The sequence below is a fragment of the Capricornis sumatraensis genome, chromosome 1 (genome assembly GCF_032405125.1).
Source record: "Capricornis sumatraensis isolate serow.1 chromosome 1, serow.2, whole genome shotgun sequence".
Taxonomy (NCBI): domain Eukaryota; kingdom Metazoa; phylum Chordata; class Mammalia; order Artiodactyla; family Bovidae; genus Capricornis; species Capricornis sumatraensis.
The window spans coordinates 68,863,894-68,890,023 of NC_091069.1; the positions used below are offsets into that span (position 1 = coordinate 68,863,894).

At 39.5% G+C, this 26,130-nt stretch overlaps 2 protein-coding genes across 5 annotated transcripts in view; one reads left to right on the top strand and one right to left on the bottom strand.

Moving 5' to 3' along the window:
• RTN4 (reticulon 4) overlaps nucleotides 1–21,468 on the top strand; it is a 74,182-nt gene extending 52,714 nt beyond the window's left edge. For all 4 annotated transcript variants that reach the window (XM_068989152.1, XM_068989160.1, XM_068989168.1 and 1 more), the window contains 6 exons: nucleotides 4,871–5,078; nucleotides 8,362–8,500; nucleotides 19,135–19,204; nucleotides 19,800–19,846; nucleotides 20,036–20,094; nucleotides 20,502–21,468. In XM_068989152.1, coding sequence (XP_068845253.1) covers nucleotides 4,871–5,078; nucleotides 8,362–8,500; nucleotides 19,135–19,204; nucleotides 19,800–19,846; nucleotides 20,036–20,094; nucleotides 20,502–20,544 — 566 coding nt within the window. In that variant the 3' untranslated portion in view covers nucleotides 20,545–21,468. The remainder of the gene's footprint in view (nucleotides 1–4,870; nucleotides 5,079–8,361; nucleotides 8,501–19,134; nucleotides 19,205–19,799; nucleotides 19,847–20,035; nucleotides 20,095–20,501) is intronic.
• Nucleotides 21,469–23,479: 2,011 nt separating this feature from the next.
• The window catches only part of EML6 (EMAP like 6), a 288,057-nt gene continuing 285,406 nt past the window's right edge, over nucleotides 23,480–26,130 (bottom strand). The window contains exons 39-41 of the mRNA XM_068970681.1: nucleotides 25,707–25,860; nucleotides 25,219–25,319; nucleotides 23,480–23,600 (exon numbers count right to left, since the gene is read on the bottom strand). Coding sequence (XP_068826782.1) covers nucleotides 23,576–23,600; nucleotides 25,219–25,319; nucleotides 25,707–25,860 — 280 coding nt within the window. The 3' untranslated portion in view covers nucleotides 23,480–23,575. The remainder of the gene's footprint in view (nucleotides 23,601–25,218; nucleotides 25,320–25,706; nucleotides 25,861–26,130) is intronic.

The window sequence follows — 26,130 nt, forward strand, 5'->3', positions numbered from 1 at the left end:
GTTGAACAAACATCTAAATTAACTAATGGATATAATGCATACATTTCTTGATGGATATTAGAAGCAATAATATTTGAATATATTTCTCAGGAAGGAAAGGATTTTGAAAAAATTTTATGACTCCCTCCATTGAGAATCACCAATACCAGATAAACTTTATCTTTCAAAGTTTTTTCATTAGAACCAATTTAAGGAGTCTGTGAAACTGGAAATACTGGTGAATATCAATTAAAATTATACCCCTCTTTGCTAGAAATTGTATTTTTTTAATCCTTGCAGCTTCACTAACAGTCTGTTAAATTCCTTTACAAAAAAAGATTGAAACCCTTCTATACTTTGCACAATGACATGATGACCATGCGGATTGCTTCTCAGACCTTCCTGTAGGATATGTTACTTTTGGCTTCTGCTTGCCTGTCAGTACCTAGCTGTCGTGTCTCTTGACTCTTCTGCCCTTTGTTCCTCCTCATCACCAGGGCATCTCTGGGACTTATTTCCACATGACTCTCATCGTATCTGCTTTGAAACTCTTACATCACTCTTTGGATATTTTCACACAGTATATATAGACTTGCAGACAAGATCTTCAGAGCTCTTCCATTTCTTGAAAAGACCTCATTTTTAGGAACCATTTGATAGGTAGAAAGGAAGTGGTAGGTTACAGTTTACTGTACTTGCCCGCAGTTAGGTTTATCTTAGGCAGCAGTCACTGAATATCACTGGATCATACACATGACTGTCCTCATATCATGAGCTTAGCGGAAATTGGCTTGATTCAGCCCAAAGCACCAGAACTTTAACTATGAGCTGTATGTAAATATTAGTATTAAGCTATCAGGGAGGGTATTTTCTTCCCAGTAGGAAAGCCTACTGGGAGAACCACATTTGTTATAAGATTCTTTAGTGGTATGAAACAGGAATAGAAAGGGTGCATTTTTGGTAAATATAGTAGTAATTCATGCTTCCCTCAAAAAGGGACAATTTCAGGTGGCGTAAAAGGAAATGAAGCAAATTAAGTTCATAACAGTTCAACCGAGAGATAAAAACTGTTAACTAGATAGCCTTTCAGACTTCATAGTTACATATTTTTAATAAAAGTCTGAGCCTTTAATTTGGCATCATGCTTGAAGAGGGTGAGTTTTATCAGTGGAAGCCTGTGTTAAAAATTCAAGTGCACCACTTATTAAATGATCTGGGTCTCGCTTTTCTTGTCTGAAAGCCTGTCTCATATAGAGTTTTAATAATTGAAAGAGATAATGTCTATAGACAGTATTTGGTCTGAGTGCCCAGTAAATGCTGACTCAGTAAATAAAGGGATATCGGCAATGCGGAAGACATTTCTTAGGTGTAAAAAGTCTGTAGCTTTTCAGTCTTTTTCTCTTTTTAGCTCCTCTCATGCTGTTGTCATAATGGCATAGTTTATAATGGCTTGAAAAATTATAGGAATGTGGGTTTGTTTTCCTAAATCTTTAATAATGTTTGACCAAAAGGAATGTTCACTTCAAAAAACTGATATAAATAAAAATATTTAAGCTTCTCACCCCCTAGTAAATCTAGATCAAAAAAGAAAGCAGATATTTAAAATTTTTATCTCGCACAAACAATAGAACATAAAGTCTGACTAATTTGGACGCTGATTGGGAATTTGAATGCAGGACTGACGCGTATCTTTGTACTAACTGTGAATCCTGTTAGTTTCTGTGAGTCTACAAGAAGCAGACCCTCATCCAAAGTTATTCAGTGCTGAGGATGTGGGTACCAGGGTGTGGGTTTCTAGAGTCCCTGTTCCTGGTACTTCTTTACACCACAGCCATCTATACAGCAATCAGAGACTACTTATAAATAATTCTTATCTAGTCATTGAAACTGTTCAGAGAGTAACTCTTGTTTTATTATATAACTTGATTTGATGTTAATACATGTTGTAAATACCTCTAAGTCTTTTTAATGATGGTAAAAAATAGTGAGGATATCTGCGTTTATCTTTTATTAGCAATAGTGATATTGAGGGTTAATAAATGTTCTGGCAGACATTTTTACAAAGGAAGAGTTTCTCTTTTTTATATAAAAATAGATTTGGGGTGTTTACTTGCTCATTCATCTAGGTTATCAACTTTTATTTGCTCTGTAATGATGAAAACTTGAGTATGTTTTAAAATCCTTTTCCGGGTGATTTATAAAGTGACATGTTTGTGATATAACACAGCAATGTGTGCTAAGTTGCTTTGGTCATGCACAACTCTTTTCACCCGTATGGACCATAGCCCACTAAGCTCCTCTGTCCATGGGATTCTCCAGACAAGAATACTAGAGTGAATTGTTGTGCCCTCCTCCAGGGGATCTCCCAACCCAGGGGTGGAACCCAAGTCTCTTACATCTCCTGCATTGGTGGGTGGGTCCTTTACCACTAGCGCCATCTGGAAAACACGAGGCTGACAGTTTCTTTTTCTCTGTGTATTTATTATTTAAAAATCTGAATAAGAAGGTGATAATGATTATGGTGGCATTTATAATAATAAAAATAATAGCTTTGACATTTATTAAGATATTTATTTTATGCTGTATACTATATTAAATGCATTCTATTCATTATCTTACTGTTGAAGAATTTTGTTAATTCATTATCTCACTTAATCCTTACAACATCTCAGTAAAATCGGTAATGATCTCAGTAAAGTCATTCCTATTTGTATACATATTTTATAGAGGAAGAAGGTGAAGTGTAGTGTGATTTAATGACTTGCCTGAAGTCACATAACTAGTATGTTATGGAACCAGTGTTTGAGTCTAGGTGATTCGACTCCGGAGTCTTAAGTGCTTTGTCTGTGTAAGCTCCTGTTGTGTCTGTCTTAGGTAAGCTACTGTTGTGGGGCACAGGGGGAGCCTCCAGGAAAGAATGTTACCAAAGGCTAACTTTGTTACTGCTCTCCCTACCCTCTTGCTGAAAGAAAGAAAACTGCACTGGTTATTAGAATTGTTGCTAGCAGAGACTTAAAATGAGCCCTGTCCCTGTAGGTTTTCTAGATGCCTACCCATTCTTCAAGACTCAGCCTGATATCTGTCTCTTTCACAAAGTCTTTTAAAATTTCCTCCAGTCTTTTTCCTTTTCTAAATTCTCACAATGGTATGGTATTTGTTTTAAAGTTTACTGATACTCTTTTTATGTGTCTTATCATCTTTCTAGAATGATAGTGTTTTAGAGTTGGAGAAGGCAGTGGCACCCCACTCCAGTACTCTTGCCTGGAAAATCCCATGGATGGAGGAGCCTGGTGGGCTGCAGTCCATGGGGTCGCCAAGAGTCGGACACAACTGAGCGATTTCACTTTCATGCATTGGAGAAGGCAGTGGCACCCCACTCCAGTGTTCTTGCCTGGAGACTCCCAGGGACGGGGGAGCCTGGTGGGCTGCCGTCCATGGGGTCGCACAGAGTCGGACACGACTGAGCGTCTTAGCAGCAGAGAGGACAGGGCTTAAAGAAAAATCCATGGCCCCATTTTCAGGTTTTAAAATTCACTCTACTAGGTTGAGTTGTTTTTGTTTTTTAACAGTATCAGCTCAATAAGTGTTTGCTGAATGTGAGAAAGCCGTTAGCACTGCTGTTATTTCGTTACTCAGTGTTTGTTATTCATGGTACAGATGCCCCATTTCAAGCTCTGATCAGGTCGCAGCTGTGCTAGTATATTGGTGTAGTCGTAGAGACTAGTTGGATAGAACATAACTGATGTGGGTGTTTTAGGCAGAGTTGGAGTGAACTCGAAATAGAGAAACTTTAATAAATAGTTGAAATAAGAGTTTGAAAACAAAGCTGTAAATCATATATAGGATGTTAAATTAATAGCATTCAAATCAGATTATATTTAGGAGGGTGAATTAAATGTTCCTTAAACATAATAACTGTTGAACCCCTGGTATGTGCAGCACACTTACGGGCATTTAAAATATCTTAATCAGTACTCATATCATATTCACTAATAGGAATTTAGGGTTTCATAATAATATCTAAATTTTGTAGTTCGTATACATAAATTTTCCCACAAAAGTACCCTTAACACTAAAGGAAGTTCAAACACATTAGAGGACCTGGGGATCAAGACTGAAGTAGCCCCTAGATGTGATTTTTCTTTCTTGCCTCCTTCATCTTAAAAATTAACTATTTAAAAATGTACTCGAGTATATCCATATTTATTTTACTATAAGAACGTTCCCCGATCCCAACTGTCCACAATCCAGAAAGGGATGAACTATGTTTAGCCTGTGAGTTCCAGAGCTCTTGGGCCTCCTGCAGAGGAGGGTTATACATAATTATGTTCTCCTTGGGTTGTACATAACCTGATCCTGAGACCACAGGCCCCTGGTAATTCAATCCCCACAGTGGCCTGTGACCATGGGCCAAGAGCAGGCTTGCTAGGTTAGGCTTTGTCTGACTCCTTACTATTAATAAACATTATATAATAGTGTAACATGTTTTCTTCTTTGACACCTAAAGTTTTATGGCATTGCATTTACCTGTTCCTAGAGGAAAATAACTTTCTGGGTAGTGTAAAGGCTATTTCCCTCTGCTATTAGCTTTGTAGGAAATGTTTGTTTCAGTGATAGCCAGGTTAGGTTATCGTTTTGTAAATTTTCTCAGAGAACTCTTAAAAGCAGAGCCGTGAAACTCACCTGTTTAGTTTTTAGTAAAGTTTTAATTTCTTAGCATGTTTTGAGTTAGTAGTTTTTCTGTGTTAAGATACTTTTTTCTGTTATTTGAATATATATATATATATATATACTTCAGGCCATTTTACTTTTGTAGGTAAATAAAAATGTGGCAAATAAAAATGGGTAAGGTAATGTTCTAATTTCGGATCTCTTCTTTTTACATCTTCAGTTGTTGACCTCCTCTACTGGAGAGACATTAAGAAGACTGGAGTGGTGTTTGGTGCCAGCTTATTCCTGCTGCTCTCACTGACAGTATTCAGCATTGTGAGTGTAACGGCCTACATTGCCTTGGCCCTGCTCTCTGTGACTATCAGCTTTAGGATATATAAGGGTGTGATCCAGGCTATCCAGAAATCTGATGAAGGCCACCCATTCAGGTGAGATGTCTGGAAACAAGGCACACGTTCGCAGCACTGCAAACAGTCTCAGTATTGACTGAGACTAATTTCTGCTACTTGTAGAGTTACAGGCATGCTTTTTTTTTTTAACTGCTAGAAGAAAATTGCAAATTTTTGCTAAAAAGCTATGCCAAAAGCATCTGCTTTTGAGATTTCCTAATGGTCATTTCATAGGCTCCTGATGGAAAAGCCTGGGTTTATGTATCATTAGCCGTAGCCTAACTCCACTACATGTTAGTAATATTTACTTATTAGAATTAGGTGTTGGTTACCTAATTTTACTTTTAAGGAAGCTGTATCTTTTTCACATGTTGGGATTGGCGAGAGTTGTATTTTCTTAATTGATTACTTTTTAGGCTATCTGATATTATGCTTTTCCATTGTGCTTCCTCACTATGTCTGTGTCTTTTCTTACCATTCCTTCCTACTCTGTTTAGTTTCTTCTCCTCCTTCCCTAAGGCATTACTTTTATTATCCTTTGGAGAACTCCTTTATTTCACCATTTTCTTGTCTATAAATTATCATCTTCTTACCTTATTTTGACAAGTACACTAGCATTATATCTCTGGTTGCTAACGGGGTGGACACACCTCAGCTTGGATCTTCTGATCTCACTTCACACTCAGCACGTTCCCCACCCTCATCCCCTCCTTTAAAAATTGAGATAAATATAATTCACATACTGGAGAATTCAGTGGTTTTCCATGTATTCATAGAATTGCACAACCATCACCATCTCATTCCAGATATTTTCGTTATACTCAAAAGACATTTTGTATCTATAGCTGCTCCCCACCTGGCCCCTGACAGCCACTAAATTTTCATATTTTTAAATGAGTCTTTTATCTCAGACTTAACACCAGTTTCTATCACTTAACACCCCTGTTGTCCTAATTTCAGGTTCCCAGTTTTCATGAGACTCTATGAGACTAGACATTACTACATTTTACAGAGGAAACAAACTGTGAATTCAGTAATATGAAATTGCAGTTTCAAAACAGCAGTTATATCATGCCACAAATTGTAAAGGAGTATGATTTTTAATTAGTTACACTGAAATACATAAAAATGTTGTCAGGTCAACAATTCTAAATTATTATAAATTTTACATATTGTTTGATTTAACGAAGACTTTTAAAAGAAACTAATAAAACATTATCATTAGCTCAAAGGTCTTTTATAGTCATAAAGTAAATTCAGCTAACATGCCAATTTAACCGCCTTTTGGACAGTTTTCCAAGTTCTCCAGTCACGTTAGTAAAGTTAATGTCATATAGTTGATATGTAATACCTGTGGTCTCTGGGAAAGAGTGATAACTGTGCTGCCATTGCAGTAACAGCACATAAATGCCAGGTGAATGAATGTAAATATCTTCCGGTGCGTGCCTTTGGGCCTCCTGGGCAGACGTCTTGTCTTCAGCAGGAGCAAAAGCAGTGGTACAGAGAAACAGAATACAGCTAAAGTCATATCAGCCACTTCTCTATATTTCTTAAAACTGCATTAATAAACTTTTGCTGGTTTAAGGGTTAGGTGTGAATGTTTGACCATTTTTAACTTGATAATAATAACTTACTATTTGTTGGCCGATAAATAATGATGGACTGGGAAGCCTGGCATGCTGCAGTCCATGGGATCACAAAGAGTTGGACCTGACTGAGTGACTGAACTGAACTGAAATAATTAGACATTGTACTAATAAAGATAATGTTCTAGTCCTTGACAGTTAATACTGTAGTAGAAAAAAATGTACAAGTATACACGTCTATATTTCAGGGTGGATATGATAATTACTGTAAGAATAATATGAAAGAAAGCATTATTTGAGTTACATAGTAGGGTGGGGGAGAGGCTTTCATGTATGGGTGGGATTTGAGGTGGTGCTGACTGACTTGGGTGTGCTGTCGCCAGAGGTGAGAGGAGGGCGCTGTGGATGGGGAGAAGAGCATGAGGGACAAAGCCTCCCAGGAAGGTTAAGAACGTTTGATGAATGGCTCAATTTTGAACTACAGCAGAGTAGTGAGAAAGAAGATTGGAAACATTCAGGGTTGGAAAGTCAGAATCATAGAATGTTTGAGTTTGAATGGATTCAGGAAGTCTGTTTCTCTAATTTTGTAGAGTTGGAACCATGACCCAGAGAATTTACATGCCTTTGCAAGGTTAAATACCTAGGTGGTATCAGGTCTTCTGATTCCTACCTGAGTTCAGCCTGAATAGCACTATCTAGTATAGCTCAAAAAAAAAAAAAGGAACCCAAATAAACCCACTTGAATTATAGTGATGGTATAGTGGCTAAAAACAAGGAGGTATATTTGGGCGTATTGCAGGAGTAAAACTAGGAGACAAGGAATCACTAGAGAGGACTGTAATTTCCAGCGTAACTAGTGTCCACAGACGTGGGGAGTTTTTGAGAGGGACTGGATAAGGAGCTGCTTCCAACAGATAAGAGAGAATAGCACTTCTGATTGCTCCAAGATGTTTGAAACAATAATGAAACAATTCCTGCTGACTTGGCTATTTTTCCCCATTACAGTTGTCTTCTTAAACTTGACAGTTCCAGCTATTTCACTATAGATTGGAGCACCTGATTGAACAGTCCGGGGCTTGATTTATTGGTGTTTTCATTCCAGTATTCTTGCCTGGAAAATCCCATGGACGGAGGAACCTGGTAGGCTACACAGTCCATGGGGTCGCAAAGAGTCAGACCTGACTGATCGACTTCACTTTAAAGTCCCTTCACTTTAGGGACTTTCCTTCCTCTAAAGATTAGGCGAAGAGAGTGTAGTTATTTGGAAGTGAATAGGATCTTTGTTAGGAAAAGTTGATAACATTTTGTCTACCTGAAAAAAACAAATCCGCAATAATAACTACGTTAATTGAGTGCTTCTTTGTCCTTGCTTGTGTTAATAAGCAATTTACTCATTGAAATCTCAAGATAATCTCTGTTGTATAAATGAGGAAACTGATTTAAAGGGATGACTAAATAACTTCTAAAGTTACACAGCCAGGTAAGTGGCAGAGCTTAACATTCAAGCTCAGATAGGTCTGACTTCAAAGGATATGCTTGTTTTCTATACCTGCCTTATCAATCAAATACCCTATGCTTGGTGAGTTTTACATTGTGCTTATTATTTAGAAGGAGTATGCTTCTATAGTAAAATATTTTATTAATGTGCTCCTTAATGGATATCTACTTGCCAATTGATTGACATTTGTAAAAGATCATTCCAGTCAGTGACAGTTAAGATGTGTCTTCTTTTCTAGGGCATATTTGGAATCTGAAGTTGCTATATCTGAGGAATTGGTTCAGAAGTACAGTAATTCTGCTCTTGGTCATGTGAACTGCACAATAAAAGAACTCAGACGCCTCTTCTTAGTTGATGATTTAGTTGATTCTCTGAAGGTAAGTTTATTTGCTTTCCACTTTTTGACATACCCAGAATTTAACATTGGAGTTAAGAGAGTAAAACTCTGTTTTCTATGTTAAAGTAAATGATAAAGATGCAATGAAATCATTACTGTAAACTTCTGTTCTGAAATTCAGAATCAAATAAAGTATTTAAGATGGAGGAAAGTCAATTCCTTTTTAAAGGAAAATGTTATAAATTCTAAGTTTTGGAAATCATAAAGATTAAAAGTGAGAATTTTGGCTGTAAAAATAAAGATTATCTACTAGCGACTTTGCTTTCACTTTTCACTTTCATGCTTTGGAGAAGGAAATGGCAACCCACTCCAGTGTTCTTCCCTGGAGAATCCCAGGGATGGCGGAGCCTGGTGGGCTGCCGTCTATGGGGTCGCACAGAGTCAGACACGACTGAAGTGACTTAGCAGCAGTAGATTTAATGCCAAATATTATTTCATCTGGTTTGACTTTTAGAGTCTGGCACTTAATTTCTTAGCTTGTGTGTAATTCATATATACATATAAGCTATTTCATATCCCTACACTTTTTTCAAATGTTTTCTTGAAAAGTGTTAATATTCTGAAACACTTCAACTAATCATCAGTTGGTAATCTTTGGAGTTTAGTTTTTGGATCTTGCTGCTGCTGCTAAGTCTCACCTTGTAAGTAAGCTTGCCAGAGTTCAGACTGATTCTAAATGAGCACTAAATTGGTCACATAATGTGAACCCCAAGAACTGGGACTACAGTACTTTTCCTTTGTGTAGAACCTACTGTCTGTGTTTTGTGTATTACTGCCTGTGACTTAAGACAGACTTGTTTCCTATCTAAGCCTGGGTAGAAATGTACTATGGTAGTAATTACCACAATTTCTCTTTTCCAAGAGACACGTACAAGTTTGCAATTTGTTGTGCAAACCAAGGATGTCATAGCAATAGGACGATTGGGCCTTTAGATTTGGCAAAACAGTTTCTGTAGTGGTCAGAATAGGCTTAAATGCTCAAAGTGCTTTTAACATATATCTTAGCCTTAGTAGGCCAGTAATGGACATTATTTTCAGCTGTATGCTTCTCTCAGTTTATTAAGACTTGGAACCTCAGTTACTAATAACATTAATGGTAAAAAATTGAGTTTCCTTTTATTATTTATTATCTCTTTTGTGTAGAGTGCTTGCATTTAGTGACCCATTCTGTAGTAGTGCTTTAAAATAATCTGATGTCAGTCTGTAAGTAAAGAGATCATGGTTATATCACTGGGATCTTTGATTAGTATCAAGAGGAAACAAATAATATTTGGGAGCAAATCAAATTCAACCTTGTACTCATGGGTCCTGGAAGAAACCAGTTTCTATTCATTGAAGTGGTATTTGCAGTGAATAGCTTGACTGCTGGGGGTAGAACATGTTTGAAAAATTATTGAGGGGAATGCACTAGTGTAGTTTAAAATGAAGGGTTTTGTAGGTAGGAGTTGATTGAGAGGAACACTAAATAGTGACGTGGAGGTTCAAACAGCATAGGGCCATCTCTGAATTTGGCAGTCAAAAATCGTTGAGGGGGAGCAGAGGGCTTTGAACAAAGGCATCATGAAGCTGGATTGAGGAGTCTTTTTTTTTATACTTATTAATAAAAACTGCAACAGATATAAACTAAAAGTCCTCATGTTTGCACTGTGTAACAGTGAAGGCAGTTATGCATGTCTAACATTTTTCTTAAGAGAAGAGGCATTCTTGAAGAAATCTGTTTAAAACAAAACAAATTGATCTGGGAATGACTCATTCATTGTTTTCTAGAGCTTCAAGTTTCCCCTGTCTTTAATCAGTTGAAATCTTATTCTTTCAGAGTTTATTGTCATCTATACACAGTTCTCTGTGTAGACAGTTATGTAGGTGTGGAAATATTTGCAAAGGCTAGGGAAGTGAGAAAATATTACAGGAGGACTGATTAAATACTTGAGAAAACCTTTAAAATCTGATTTGCACAGATATTTGAAAGTAGAGTAAAAGGAAATTTTATTAATAAATACTTTAATGAGATAATTTCTTTTTGCTGTTAAATCTCATTTTAAAAATTTCCTTTGAAAATTACCTTGGGTTTTTTGGGTTTTTTAAATGAGGAAGCTAACATAAATGAAAGAATCTGAACTTGGTAAATTCTTGTCTTTAGTGATTTTGCTAATTTGAAGGTAATAGGAAGTGGCATATAATGAGATAGGTTACTTTTCGGAACACTTAAATTTTATGAAATTATCTTTTATTTTAAAAATATTGTTTTTTAATATTGGGGGGAAAAAAAGCAGTTGAATTAGGAGCCTAGTTTACTACTGCTTCTCCTTAAGGATTAGGAAAGAGAAAACGTCCTTGAATGCTTTTCCAAAGTAGTGTTTTTTTGGCAAGCCCAGAGCTCAAGGAAAGCTGCTTGGTGACTTCTGCTGAGGCAAATTCATTCAGGGCTCCAAATAACATTTGTATTAATACTCTGAATGATCCTTGCATTTAGGTCTCAAAATCTGTTGAGGCAAGGAATAAAGCAGGGTTTCTGTCTTATTCTTGCAATACAAAGCCCTCTGATAATACACATGGAGGGTCTTCCTTGATAAACTTTGTGGTTCTGCTGTACATGGGGTACAGTTAAACCTTTTCTTACATCATTGTGTATTGGTAGTATAGATTCCACTTGTTTTCACCGAATCAGAGAACTATAGAAACACGGGATACCTGCTTAATATGTCTTACTGAGAAAAGCTGAGGAAAACAAAGCACTTTTATCTCTCTTTGAAATGACTTAATAGTATTCCTTTTCTAGAGGAAGTTCCTTGAGTGTTTGCCACTCGCACCCCCATAGTTTTTATTCATATAGAGAGCATTTTTTAAAAGATTATTTTCTTTCCGACTTATTTACCCTTTGCATTTTAGCCACAGCAGTTGGTGGGAGAATCATATTCTTCCTCCCTAAAGCGAGTAAAAATGTTTTTACAGATCTTTTTTTTCTTTCTGTTCTTCAATGTAAAGGAAAAATCAATTTGCTCTGTTAAATTGATTGTATTTCCTTTTATTTAGATTTTGAATTTGGAAAGTTTGCTAATAGCCCCTGTCTCTGCAGTTCCCAAATGAATTTATCTTGTTAAATAACAGAGTTTTTAAAAAATTTATAAGGACCAGCTTTTGATTGGGATTACTTTTATTTTATATTGTTCATAGCTAGGAAAATGGACACCACATTAATTTTAAGAAAATACAGAAGGAAGTAGTCTCATTTATAATTTTTTTCATTTAGAAAACAGACATTGTATTAAGCTCTGTGGCTTATTTAAAATAATAGCTGTTTAAAATTTGAAAGAAGTTTCTCTATACATCACTATCTCTGTGTTTCATGCCCTCAAATTTATATAATCTACATTTCTAGATTCTGGGTCATAATTACCACTACATCTATTTGAAACCTTCTTCCTCAGAAATTACAAAATTTAGAGTCATTATTCTTAGCATGTGAAATTTTTCTTCTCCTTTCTTACTGTCGTATTTTTGGAAGTGTGTGAGGGGGCCTGGCTATTCTATAGGTTATTCTGAAGAAATAACCAAACCCCAAGGTTCATCAGGCCTGTTGGAAAAGATCTGACATGAGACGGTGGTTATCAGTGTGCCTGGTCTAGATCTCCCTTTCGGTGGTTGACCTGGACAAGTAAAAATAAGACACATGCTGCGGATTTCTCCTTTTAAATTCTTGTGTACAGTTGACCCTTAACCAGTGTGGGGATTAGGAGCACTGACCCCCCACCCCTCCGCACACACAGTTGACAGTCTGTGTGCAGTTTACAGCTGGCTCTCCACAGCCCTGGTTCCTCCTTATCCAGGGCCCCTGTGTCTGCGGTTCCTCCGGTACCCCTGGCTCCAAATTCACAGGTTTAAACAATTGAGGATCCCGTAGTATTTACCACTGAAAAAACTGTGCTGACAAGTGGACCTGTGTAGTTCACACTCCTGTGTTCAGAGGTCAGCTGTAATTGCTGCATTTCTTTTGTTCCCTTGCAGTTAACTGCAGGCTTCTAAATCTTAGAAAAGATTTCAGGTGTCCCTAGATTGAGAAACAGTCCATTTGCCAAAAGACTAATTCCAGTCAAATATTATGGGCAAAATCATTGACAAAATATTTCTAATTCCATTCAGTAGCATTTATTTCAAACATTAGTATAAAATTTTACCACAGGCAAATGTTTTGATCAATCCTCAGGATTTGTTGTAAAGTGGGTTTGTTACATGGAATGCCAGACATAAGGTAAGGGGAAGAGAATTAAGGGAAAAGGAGGTGGGTCCTCTAGTAAAAGTAAGATGTGAAAGCTGTGTATGTGTCCTTTTCTTGGAGAGTCTAGTGTGTATTACCTTATTAGTTTCTGAGAAGTCCAAAGGAGGCTGGATAACTTGATTTAACCTAGTGATATTTGTCAACCTTGTTTAAATAACACCCATTACTACCAGAACCATAGTATAAGATGGTTGAACAAATTTAAACCACCTGGTTAAGGTTTAATTCCGTTCTGTGACTGACCTTCTGTGTAAGGGGTCTTTTAGATAGGGGCTCTTATTTTAAAACAATGGTTCTCAGTCTTGGCTGCACATTGCAATCACTGGAAGCTACACAATTTAATGATACTTGGGAGGGGGAAGAGGTGGGAGTCCCATTCCCTGAAATTGTGATTTAACTTTTCTAAGGACACTGCTTGGACAGTCACTGCTTTTAAAAGTTGTGGTTTAAGCTGTATGTAACCCTGGGCGGTTTTCTTCCCACCCTCTTCATTAGAGAAGTATGTGAAGGTCTCCACTGGGCTCAGCTTTACTAGGGAGTTCTGCCTTTTGAAACCTCAGATCCCAAGAAAAAGTCTAGTACTTTCAATTCAGTTCAGTCACTCAGTTGTGTCCAGCTCTTTGTGACCCCATGGACTGAGCACGCCAGGCTTCCCTGTCCATCACCAACTCCCGGAGCTTGCTCAAACTCATGTCCATTGAGTCAGTGATGCCATCCAACCATCTCATCCTCTGTCAGCCCCTTCTCCTCCTGCCTTCAATCTTTGCCAGCATCAGGGTCTTTTCAAATGGGTCAGGTCTTTGCATCATCAGGTGGCTAAAGTATTGGAGGTTCAGCATCAGTCCTTCCAATGAATATTCAGGACTGATTTCCTCTAGGGTTGATTGGTTTGATTTCCTTGCTGTCTTAAGGGACTCTCAAGAGTCTTCTCCAACACCACAGTTCAAAAGCATCAATTCTTTGGCACTCAGTTTTCTTTATAGTTCAACTCTTGCATCCATACATGACTACTGGAAAAGCCATAGCTTTGACTAGATAGACCTTTGTCTAGATAGACCTTTGTCTGCAGAGTAGCGTCTCTGCTTTTTAATATGCTGTCTAGGTTGGTCATCACTTTTCTTTCAAGGAGCAAGTGTCTTTTAATTTCCTGGCTGCAGTCATCATCTGCAGTGATGTTGGAGCCCAAGAAAATAAAGTCTTTCACTGCTTCCATTGTTTCCCATGGTTTTTGCCATGAAGTGTTGGGGCCAGATGCCATGATCTTAGTTATTTGAATGTTGAGTTTCAAGCCAACTTTTTCACTCTCCTCTTTCATCAAGAGGCTTTTTAGTTCTTCTTCACTTTCTGCCATAAGGGTGGTGTTATCTGCATATCTGAGGTTATTGTTATTTCTCCCGGCAATCTTGATTCCAACTTGTGCTTCTTCCAGCCCAGCATTTCACATGATGTACTCTGCATATAAGTTACATAAGCAGGGTGACAATGTACAGCCTTGATGTATTCCTTTCCCAATTTGAAATCAGTCTGTTGTTCCATGTCCAGTTCTAATTGTTGCTTCTTGACCATACATATTTCTCAGGAGGCAGGTCAGGTGGTCTGGTAATCCCATCTTTTCAAGAATTTTCCACAGTTTGTTGTGATCCACACAGACAAAGTCTTTAGCGTAGTCAATGAAGCAGATGTTTTTCTGGAGTTCTCTTGCTTTTTCTATGAGCCAGCGGATGTTGGCAATATGATCTCTGGTTCTTCTGCCCTTTCTAAATCCAGCTTGAACATTTGGAAGTTCTCAGTTCATGTACTGTTGAGGCCTTGCTTGGAGAATTTTGAGCATTACTTTGCTAGCGTGTGAGATGAGTGCAATTGTGCGGTAGTTTGAACATTCTTTGGTGTTGCCTTTCTTTGGGATTGGAATGAAAACAGACCTTTTCCAGTCCTGTGGCCACTTCTGAGTTTTCCAAACTTGCTGGCATATTAAGTGCAGCACTTTCACAGCATCACCTTTTAGGATTTGAAATAGCTGGAATTCCATCACTTCCACTAGCTTTGTGTGTAATGATGCTTCCTAAGGCCCACTTGACTTCATACTCCAGGGTGTCTGGCTCTAGGTGAGAGATCACACCATCGTGGTTATCTGGGTCATTAAGGTCTTTTTTGTATAGTTCTGTGTATTCTTGCCACCTCTTCTTAATACCTTCTGCTTCTGTTAGGTCCATACCGTTTCTGTTCTTACCAGATACTAAGACCAGGTGTTTTAGGCAGAGGTTCTTATTTTTCTGTCACATGACTTTGCATGATAAACACTGGATTCTTTATGAAAGTAGACTTTCAGGTAAAATATATGTTAAAATTGTAATAAAATGTCTAGCTATATTTGTCTGAACATCAGGTAACCATAATGTTCCAGAATTCTGTCTGAAATCTGAAAATGAGAAAAAAGGCCTGAATTCCAGAAATAGCTGACCCAAAAGAACATTAAATATAGCCCTCAGGCTCTTAGGCATTTATTAACATACACATTTTGACAGTTTCCTTTCTGGTTCCTTTGGCTCTCAGAAAATTTAGATAGGAAATGAGCTTGTGAAAATGTGATTAGTAATGAATGAGGCTGAAGATAGCAAAAGTCAAATGATTTTCATTGTTTAAAACTGCAGAAAAAGTTTGAAAATGTGAATTGCCAAAGTAATTTCTGAAATTGTCATGCACCCTCCCCCCATTTTCCTTGGAATGCCTCCCCACCCCATAGAGACATCATCAAATCAAATCTACAGAGCTTTTCAGTGAGGTATACATGTGATACACACTTGAATTGAATTCCCTATACCCCAGACAAAAGGCGAGACGTGGCCTTTGCCCTTTTCCAGTAAGTATTGCTAGACCTTCACTGTGCTTTGCCCCCGCTTTCCTCCTGTCTCATTACTGCCTAAAGAGACATGAGCCTTTGACTTCCTCAGTTAGTATGTATTGGCTGCAGTGTTGCCAAGTGTTTGCCATGGAATAGCATAGAATTTGTAGATTTAAAGTGTTCATTGGACTTTTCCCTGCTTCTTTATAACAGCATGTACATTCATGACCGTTAATAAATGGAGGAGGGCATGGCAACCCACTCCAGTATTCTTGCTAGAGAATCCCATGGACAGAGGAGCCTGGTGGGCTACGGCCTATAGGGTTGCACAGAGTCAGACATTACTAAAGCAACTTAGCACACATGTACTCTGTAAGTGGCTTTACTGTATAGCAGAGCAGAGATTCTGGAGTCAGATGAACCTACAATTACTGTCACCTCTGGTTTGGCAACCTGCTCTCTTCTTTCTGTATCTTGTTTTTTTCTTTTATGGGGATAATAACAGTATTTAACTTTCGGGGTTATGATGAAGTTAACTGAGAAATTTGTTAGTTGCTGTTATTACATAATAAGTTTCAGTAATTGTGCAATTGTTTGATGTTAGCTCTTAAGTCCTTTCTCTTCTGATGGAGTCCTCTCTGGAAACCCTTACCCAGTATTTTTGTTTGGGGCCCTGAAGTGTTAAATTTTCTCCAGACTTAGCTGCAACATTTGCAAATTCTGTGATAGCACATAAAAATGTGAATTTCTGGATTTCTCTCCTAAAATGGGGAAACATGGCGGCATTGGCCTGGAACGTTTACTTGTGGAGCTGGATTGCAGGTGCTTCTTGAGAGGTAAAAGGCACATATCTGCCTTGGTCCTCCCCGAGACTCCCTCATGCATTAGTGTCACCAGCCTGCCCCCACAGAGGTCTGAAGCCTCCCTCCATTTCTCTCTGCACCTGGATCATCGGGCTTTTAGAACATGTCCTGCAAGAGGCAGCTCTAATGACATCTGAACCCCCTACATCACCTTGGTGTGAAGACTTGGGCTTCTCTTTTTTTATGGATTTAGAGTGCAGCCTTGTCAGTGACTTTATGACCAGATTAGGACTTATGTTTAGCTTGTGTGTTAGTTTCTGAATTTTGTCATGGTAAGGGTATCTTTATTGCTAAAGCAATTTCTTCTAAAATGTAGGTCGACCCTTCTCTTTCTGACTTGGTGGATGGAGATGGATGAAAATACCTCTGTTGCTCTATGGTAGACTTGCTCAAGTGCAGGAGTTATATATAGCTTTTGCAATAGGAGTCTGTAGAACTATGTGAGAGGGAAAGGGCTTGCTAACTGGAGTCACACTTCAAACTCTTCTACCAGAGGTTCCATAAAAGTTGCAAAGACCAGGACAGCATTTAATTTTTGATTTGCACTTGGCAGCTGTTAAGAATGCTTGATATTTGCTCACTTGAACATTAAATTCAGTTACAGGGGTAAGCAAAGTGTTGCTCTTTGTAGAACTGACAGTTGGTGCAGGAATCCAAGATTCTTCCTAACCTGCAGTAAATAAACTTCCTAGAGTCTGAATACTTTAATTACAGCTCAGTACCCAGCTCATGGCAACCCACCTGGTAGGCTATAGTCCATATGGTCGCAGAGTCGGACATGACTGAAGCGACTTAGCATGCACCCAGCTCATAGTAGGTATTCAATCAGATTTTGCTGAATGAATGCTACATGGACAAAGATATGCTTTAGATAAGGATTAGGAAGCTACTGTTCGGTCTGGCTTGTGACCTGTTTTTGTACAGTCTGGGAGCTGATTATACTTTTTATGGTTTTAAAGGATAATATTCAAAGAATATGTGACAGATCCTTTGTGGCCCATAAAACCAAAAATGTTTGTTTTCTGTCTTATTTACAGAAAGTTTGCTGATCCCTTTTTTAGATAATGGAGGTGCTCACTCCTCTCTCCTTTTCATTTATACTTTGCTCTTAGAAACCGAAATAATTGTTGGTGGTGGCATCGTGGTGGGATGTTTGTGACCTACTAAACAGGGCAGAGAGGTTGCCACACATATGAAGGCTTTTACTAGGAAACAGAGAAACTGCTTCTGCTGAATGTTTAATAAAATCCAGACTGACTTGGTGTTTATAAGTCTTCAAGAACTGCTTGAACATATCATTGAGTTTTTACTATATGGTGTCACCAAGAACTGGAAGAAAACTTTGAAATCCTCTTATTCAGCCATTCATGAGTAAACTATAATATGGTGAGGAAATAAAGGACTTCTCAAAATGAAAGCACGTTATAGAAACAAGGCTTTTCCCAAACTGCTGTATTTAATGATTTTTTTTTAATCGAAGATTTTGAGATGAGGATTTCTAAAATAGGAGTATTTAGTCTGCAGTGCAGTCCCTGGGAGGAGAAGGCAATGGCACCCCACTCCAGTACTCTTGCCTGGAAAATCCCATGGACGGAGGAGCCTGGTAGGCTGCAGTCCATGGGGTCGCTAAGAGTCAGATGTGACTGAGCGACTTCACTTTCACTTTTCACTTTCATGCATTGGAGAAAGAAATGGCAGCCCGCTCCAGTGTTCTTGCCTGGAGAATCCCAGGGACGGGGGAGCCTGGTGGGCTGCCATCTATGGGGTCGCACATAGTCGGACACGACTGAAGCAACTTAGCAGCAGCAGCAGTCCCTGGAGAGCACAGTGAAATATGACAGTATAACCTCAGTTCTAGCAAGTTCCTAAACCTCTGTTTTTTCCTTAGTGTCTTCATCTGCTGTGGTAATGATAGCAGGGCCCACCTCGTAAAATTGCTAGGAGGAATACATGAATTTATATTTGTAAAGCACTTAAAACAGTGTGTGGTACTAATACATCAATAGTAAGAACTGGGTTAGTGTTTGCTAAATAAAGAAGGCAGTGGCTAAAAGAATAATAATGGTCAATTTTATTATTAGGTTTAAAAGTTTGAGGAGTCCTCATTGGCTGTTAAAACATTTATTACTGGAGAGAAAGTCCTTCTGATCCTTAATAAAATGTTAGAGCTGATATCTTGGGTGCTTGAGACATAGTCTCCTTGCGCCATTATTGCTTATTCAGATATATGTCTGAGTCATTCAGCTCATGTAAATCTTGAATCACTTGTTGGTACTTGAAAATCATTTTCAATAGTTAATTCTCACGATAGCTTTCCAGTCTTCCCATTTTAGAAGTTGAATACTATAGTAGAGCTGGAGGGGCTTTCTGATTTTAGAGGAAACAGAATCAACTATTTGGTACTGTACTTCAGAGGAAAATGAATCCTAGATTATCTAGTAACTGTTTTAATTAGATCCTGAAATTCCTGAATCGAGCCTGGCAGCTTAGTGAAATATCCATATTGTTTTTACCCAATCTCCAAGGAGTATGCCTATAGTAGTTTGGCATTTACATGGGATATATTTATTTGAAGATTTAATTTAAAAACTTGACTTGAATTTTGTCTTTAATTGGCTGTTATTCTCTTACAGTTTGCAGTGTTGATGTGGGTATTTACCTATGTTGGTGCCTTGTTCAATGGTCTGACACTACTAATTTTGGGTAAGTCTACAAAACCAATAGAATGAAAAATTTTTTAAAAGATTGGGGACTTCCTGGCAGACCAGTGGTTAAGACTCCATTTTTCCACTGCAGAGGCCATGGGTTTGATCCCTAGTGTGGGAACCAAGATCCTGCATACCACACAGCACAGCCAAAAAAAAAAAAAAAAGGTGTGCAACGAACTTCAAGATGTTTTAGTGGAAAATATTCTTATACTGTAGAAAAAATAGAGGGATGTACACTAGAGGTTGTGACCTTAAATAAATTGCTAATAATTATACTATTTATGGAAATGCCACTTACTTCCTGAAGACTACTCCAACAGTGATAAACCAGATCAAGAGTGGCCTTATTTGATGTTATTTCATATGTCTAACTAACTAGGGATGCTTATATTTTATAAAGTCTGTAATGTGAAGCCAGGAGTGGCTCCTGGCTCCCTTGGTTAATTCATTCCTCTGCCCACCAGCAGCTGTGTCTCCCTGTAGTAGGAACATTCCTGGCTCCTAAGAGTGCTGCCAGTTTGATGACTTAGGTATGATTTAGGGAACAAACACTGCAATTTACTTCAAAGCCTGTGTATTTCCTTTTTCAGCTCTGATTTCACTCTTCAGTGTTCCTGTTATTTATGAACGGCATCAGGTAATTTAACTGTAGATTTCAGAATACAAACCTCATTCTCTTATGTGGAACTTAGAAATGTCAGTACCAGTTTCCAAAACCTTATGAAAAACGAGAAATGTGGCAGTTTTAAGCCTTTAATATGTTGGAACACAGTTCTAAGATTTGTTAGCCATGGTGATTTTCTAATAAATTCTTTATCTCTTTCAGGCGCAAATAGATCATTATCTAGGACTTGCGAATAAGAATGTTAAAGATGCTATGGCTAAGTAAGTACTTAAAATCTGCACTTTTTTTACACTAAAGCTAGGCGTACTGGACTTTGACAACAGTGCACTATTTTCATGTTAAGACATGAAAAGACATTTTCATGTTAAGACACAGTAGTCAATTTCAGTCAGACCTAAAGTGTGAGTTGCCAAAAGATTTTCTTCTTAACATCTGGATCATTGATTCTGTATCAACTTACATGTATCTAAGGCTTTGAGTCTAATTTGTGAGGTCAAGGTAGCAAAGTTATAGCTTGTAGTTTGACAGCCTTAGGATTTTATTTCTTGTATAAGCTGAGCAATGTACATGTAAGTCTTGAAGGATAGACATTTTAAGAAGCAGAAAACAAAATATTGTAAATCCACAGTATTTACACTGACCTTTTCCCCCTCCTTCTCATTTGTAGAATCCAAGCAAAAATCCCTGGATTGAAGCGTAAAGCTGAATGAGAAAGCCTGAAAGAGTTAACAATAGGAGTTTATCTTTAAAGGGGATATTCATTTGATTCCATTGGGGAGGGTCAGGGAAGAACAAAGCCTTGACATTGCAGTGCAGTTTCACAGATCTTTATTTTTAGCAACGCAGTGTCTGAGGAAAAATGACCTGTCTTGACTGCCCTGTGTTCATCATCTTAAGTATTGTAAGCTGCTATGTATGGATTTAAATCGTAATCATATTTGTTTTTCCTGTATGAGGCACTGGTGAATAAACAAAGATCTGAGAAAGCTGTATATTACACTTTGTCGCAGGTAGTCTTGCTGTATTTGGGGAATTGCAAAGAAAGGGGAGCTGAAAGAAATAACCCTTTTCACAGTTTGTGCACTGTGTACGGTCTGTGTAGGTTGATGCAGATTTTCTGAAATGAAATGTTTAGACGAGATCATACCACCAAGGCAGGAGTGAAAAAGCTCGCCTTTCCTGGTATGTTCTAGGTGTATTGTGAAATTTACTGTTGTATTAATTGCCAATATAAGTAAATATAGATTATATATATATCTATATATAGTGTTTCACAAAGCTTAGACCTTTACCTTTCCAGCTGCCCCACAGTGCTTGATACTTCTGTCATTGGTTTTGTGTGTGTAGTTCCAAAGCACATAAGCTAGGAAAAAAACATTTCTAGGCGCACTACCATCTGTTTTCAACACAAACCGATGCCATGCAAACAGAACTCCGCAACATAAACTTCATTGCACAGACTTACTGTAGTTAATTTTATCACAGACTCTGGACTGAATCTAATGCTTCCAAAAATGTTTGCAAATATCAAACATTGTTATGTAAGAAATTATAAATGATGATTTATACAATTGTGGTTTAAGCTGTACTGAACTAAATCTGTGGAATGCATTGTGAACTGTAAAAGCAAAGTATCAATAAAGCTTATAGACTTAAAAGATGTTTCGTATTTTGGTTTCATGAACCTGCTGTAGAATGAAAGTATTAGACACAAAGGGTAGACTTCGCCTCCACCAGTGTGTGCACTGGCTTGCGCTTCCAGAAAGGCTTTAAGCTCAGTGTAGCCATGTTTATTACATAATTAAATCTATTTGACACATACCAAAATGTTTTTAAATTACGTATTTTTTATACTTTAATTGAAAATAAATTCATGCACCAATATTTTAACATATGGAATACAGTGCAGGATTTATGAACATACATAAAATCATACCATATAAATGTTTACAAATCAGATTTAAGAACTTTTCTTGACACATAGACACTATTGCTCTTTAAATACAGTGTGTACATATATCATCATTGATAAATTTGTTCTTCACATAGTTATTTCAATGCAAGATTCAATCAGTATGAAAGGTCAGTGTACAATATAGGCAGACATGGTTATCACTCAGCATCACCAGTCACATGGATACGGAAAACAGAATTAGGGCTGCATAGGGACTCTAACTGTGGGCCCAACAACCTATCAGTGGATTAATGTAAGGCATTAGTAAACTGGCATATAAAAATAGCTTAATGAGAGATCTAATCCATTTAGAATGTTGAAGCACTTCTGTGGTAAATGTTAATCTATTTAATTGAAAATGCTTCGTTTCACCAGTCCTCTAAACTGACAACTGAAAATAGCCAGTAACTCAAGATCCAGAATTTTAGTTCATTGACTAGAAGGTCTAATTGGTACAATGTATGTGCTCAGAGTCCCAGTCTGTCCCCAGCCTGCCTTCCCGCACTTGCCACCATCAGCCCCTCTTGTTAGTGGTCAGCAAGCATCAAGTATGATGGCAGGTGGTCCAGGGTGATTCTGATTTTGTTGGCCAAGTCACATTCTGTCATCCAGCCAACTCTGAGCTACATTATTTTCTTTTATAATCTTGAGTTATCAAATACCGCTTTGGGCTTAGAAATTTGTTCTGCAGAGATTTTTTGAATCCAGACTTGACCTGTACCGTTCACCTGAAGCACACCACTGGAATCAAGTCCACCCCACTCTGGGAGTGGCCCTCCCAGCGCAGCCTCCAGGCACCTCCTCTATTACCATTTTAGGTTCAGTAGGATAAATCAGCTCATCTTCCTGGACCTACTTGAGCTTTTTGTCCCCCCTTCTTCTTCTATTTTGTAGTAGAGTTTTGTTTTATTTGAAATATTTTGGATGTTGTGGGTTTGGCACGCAGTATAATGAAACCCACTCTACCCACCCATCTTCCAACACCTGAACTTAAGTTTCTTTGCTGCTCAACTTCAAATAGCCACTGTTTCCCAAGCACATAACTAATGTCTTTCCTTTGGGAAGCCTTGACCTAAACACATGACATGGGTGACCAGGAATCTGCTGGGATCCTGTAGCCCTCCTCAGTTTTGAAGTTTTAGCACCATATGAGATAATTTGTGGGAGGTGAGATAGCAGCCCACACAACTGGAAGCTTTCAAAGGCACTTAATGGATATAAAACTCTGCAAACAAAACATTAAAAAAATTAAGTTTCTCAACTTGTTCATACATGGCTCATTTGGTTTTGAAAGCTAAATGTGGAGAACAGAGGCTATCAGTATTTCTAGTATGTCAGTGAATCTAACTTAAGCTGTCCTGTTCAACTTCCTTATTTGTAAAAATGAACATTTTTAAAGTATATAGAAACATAATAGCAAAACATCTTTTGTAAAAGTTTTGATGCAAATTAAAAGCTACATATTGGTTAGGGTAACTGAGGCTTTAAATTTTGTCAGTGGGCTACATTATCAGATAGGATTTCTTTGTCAGTGTAGTGAGTACGTGTAGTTTTTAGTCTCAGGAAGAGAGGCAAGCAGTCTTAACACGTCAGCACTGACCTTCCTTCTTGACATCCCAGTTTTGGAAGCTCCAGGTGATGGGAGCAGTCACATTTCATCAGCACTTGGAGCTCATGTAGCTTGTTGCGGCGTAGACCTTTCCCAGCAGCTGGCAGCCAGGAGGTACCTCGTCATGGCCTCTGTGGTTGCCAGCCGTTGGCGGCAGCAAGAAAGCGGATTCTGGCATTTACAGGCATCGCCACACAAATACACTGAAAAGACAGACCAAACATTTTGCAGGGCTGGACATCATAACTATTGTCAAGTGACAAAAGTCATTCTTGCCAAGAGCTCCAGAGTCAAGCTCAGGCTGAACATTTCGATTTCAATTTTAGAAGACAAACCAGGGATCTTGCCACCAATTAAAGGTCTGTTGGTTTGTTTTTTTTTAAGGTCTATGTTATCTGTTTGGTCTGGCTCTTTCAGCATGTCCCTTCTGAACGGGAGGACTGCTGGCAGCTTGACTTCACACTTCTCTCTCGTTACCACTGAAGAGGTTTTATCAGCTCCACTCAAGCAGGAGAGTTCTTTCTAGTGTTGAGCACAGGGCCAGGGGTGACAGGAGCCCATGGCTGCCGGGCCGAGGGGGCCCTGTGTTGGCAAGGTGACATCCAAGCCCTTTATAAAGACTGATAGCCCCCTCAGATCTCCAGGTTAGCTCCTGTCTCCCGTGGCTGCTTGCTTACAGTTTGGCTGGTGCTGCTGTGGATGGGGGTCCTCCCGCCCCTCCCCACCCCGGGAGCTGCTGCTGGCCCTCTCCCAACGGCTCTCAGTGCCTGCGGCAGTTGACACAGTGGCCTGGAGATGGGTGTTTCTGGGGGGGGGCAGCAGAAAGCATCCTTTGGGGCCATTTTCTACAAAATGCTTTTGGATAGAAAGTGGGTTAAAATTCTCTATAGGTACCTTTTCCACAACCTTACTCAGACTACTAAAAATGCGTGCGTTTCTTCTTGATGTCCCTGTGAGCCCAATCCTCAACTGAACAGAAACCTGTATTCATGTTTCTGTAAAGCTCTTCATCTACATGAGATGTGGAGAAGCTGAATGACTTCAGATGACCTCGTGCTGGTCCCCCACACTCCAAATAAGAAAGGCCCTTGGTGGAGGGACACGAGAGAGCTCCTTGGATAGCATCTCTGGAGTAGGCTGCTAGGGGGTCCTTCCAAAAGCTCGGAAGACCAGTCATGCCTCCCAGAGCATGAGGCCTGTTTCTCACTGAGCAGTGGTGAAAGTTAGGGGCAGACCCAGTTTAGGAGTCCACACAGCTGGTGGAGGTTCTCCGGCTACTAACCAGCACTGGTCCTAATGGCTTCACTCCTTGTCTGATCTCACGTGTAAAATTGGGTAATGTGTTCTGCGTGACTGAGGCCCAATATTACTATTTATAAACCTCTCACAGAGTTGCGGATTAATCATCCATGTAAGAACTCTAGTGATGAACTGGAAGTTCTGAGTTACAAGGCCTGTGGATCAAGATCACTCTAAGCTCCTGCTTATATGCAACAGCCCACAGCTCCTACTGAAATCGCCGCGTGGAGGTTGGGTCTCTCAGCATCTGCCCCTCCAACCAGCAATGCTCAGAGTAGCTCTGACCTGCCCTTGGCTTCACTCCAATCCCAGGCCAACCTAGTGGGGACAGAGGCCCATCACAGTTAGGGTTTGGGGTCACTGGAGACTAAATACCCTACACTGGGGAAGTCCTCACTGCATCTCTTGGTCACTTCCCATACCAGCCCCTCCTGTGTCCCTGGGAGGAGCTGACAATTGAGGTGGGGATGGTAGGGGGGAAGGCCAGGCCTCGGGGCAGAGCCGGATGAATCAGGTTGGTACCTGCAGTCGTCTCCTCCAGTGCTGACTACATACTTGTCGTCATGAGAGAAACGGATGTTCGTCACATGAGCTGAGTGACCGAAGTAACGCTTATGTTTGGCCTGTGAGCAAAAGGGAATGGAGGTGACTAAGAGAGCCTGTCCTTCAGCAACCCTGGACCACTCCCAGGACTCTGCTCCGCTTCCCCAGGCTTCCCTTCACCCACGGGGTGCCTGTTAGGTCTGGACGTCTCTGGGAGCCAGCCCTTCATGGCTTCCTGCCTCACTCTTGCCCTGCTCGGTACCCTCACCCCCATCCTGGCTTCCAAGACACCCCCTTGTGAAGGAGAGAAAAAGGTTAGGGGTGGCCAAGTCTCCCCAGGGCTGTGACAAAACTCCTCTTGTGCTAGACTGTAGACAGTCATGTCCATGTGGCCACAATCTCCGGGAGAATGCACAACGTCAGAGAGCCTAGAGGCTGTGCAGGGAGTTACTCTAAGGGAAACTCACAAATTTCTCTGTGCATGGAAAATCGAAGAGCTTCACCAGCCCAAAGTCGTCTCCCGTGACGATGTTCAGCCCTGCGTGGGTCACACAGGCGCAGTTGACGTCAGCCTTGTCTGCATTTCGCGGCCAGATGCCAATGACTTCGTCTCCCAGAATGCTGTTCCAACAGGAAGAGGTGTGAGGTGTGTGACAAGGCTTCCTGCAGTCAGGCATCCTCTCCCGGGGAGGAGAGGAAGAGTCAGTGTGGTCACATGGCTCCTCTGTCCCCTACCCCTCTGTGCACTGGCCCCAGCTCCTGCTGTTCTCTGCCTCTGGCCCCTTTCATCCCAGAAGACAAGTTCCCTCCTTCTTTGGTTCTCTCCCTCTTCCTCATAATGCTTCTGGGTATGTGTGGGTTTGGTTGAAGAGTGGGGGCTCCTTTAAGCTC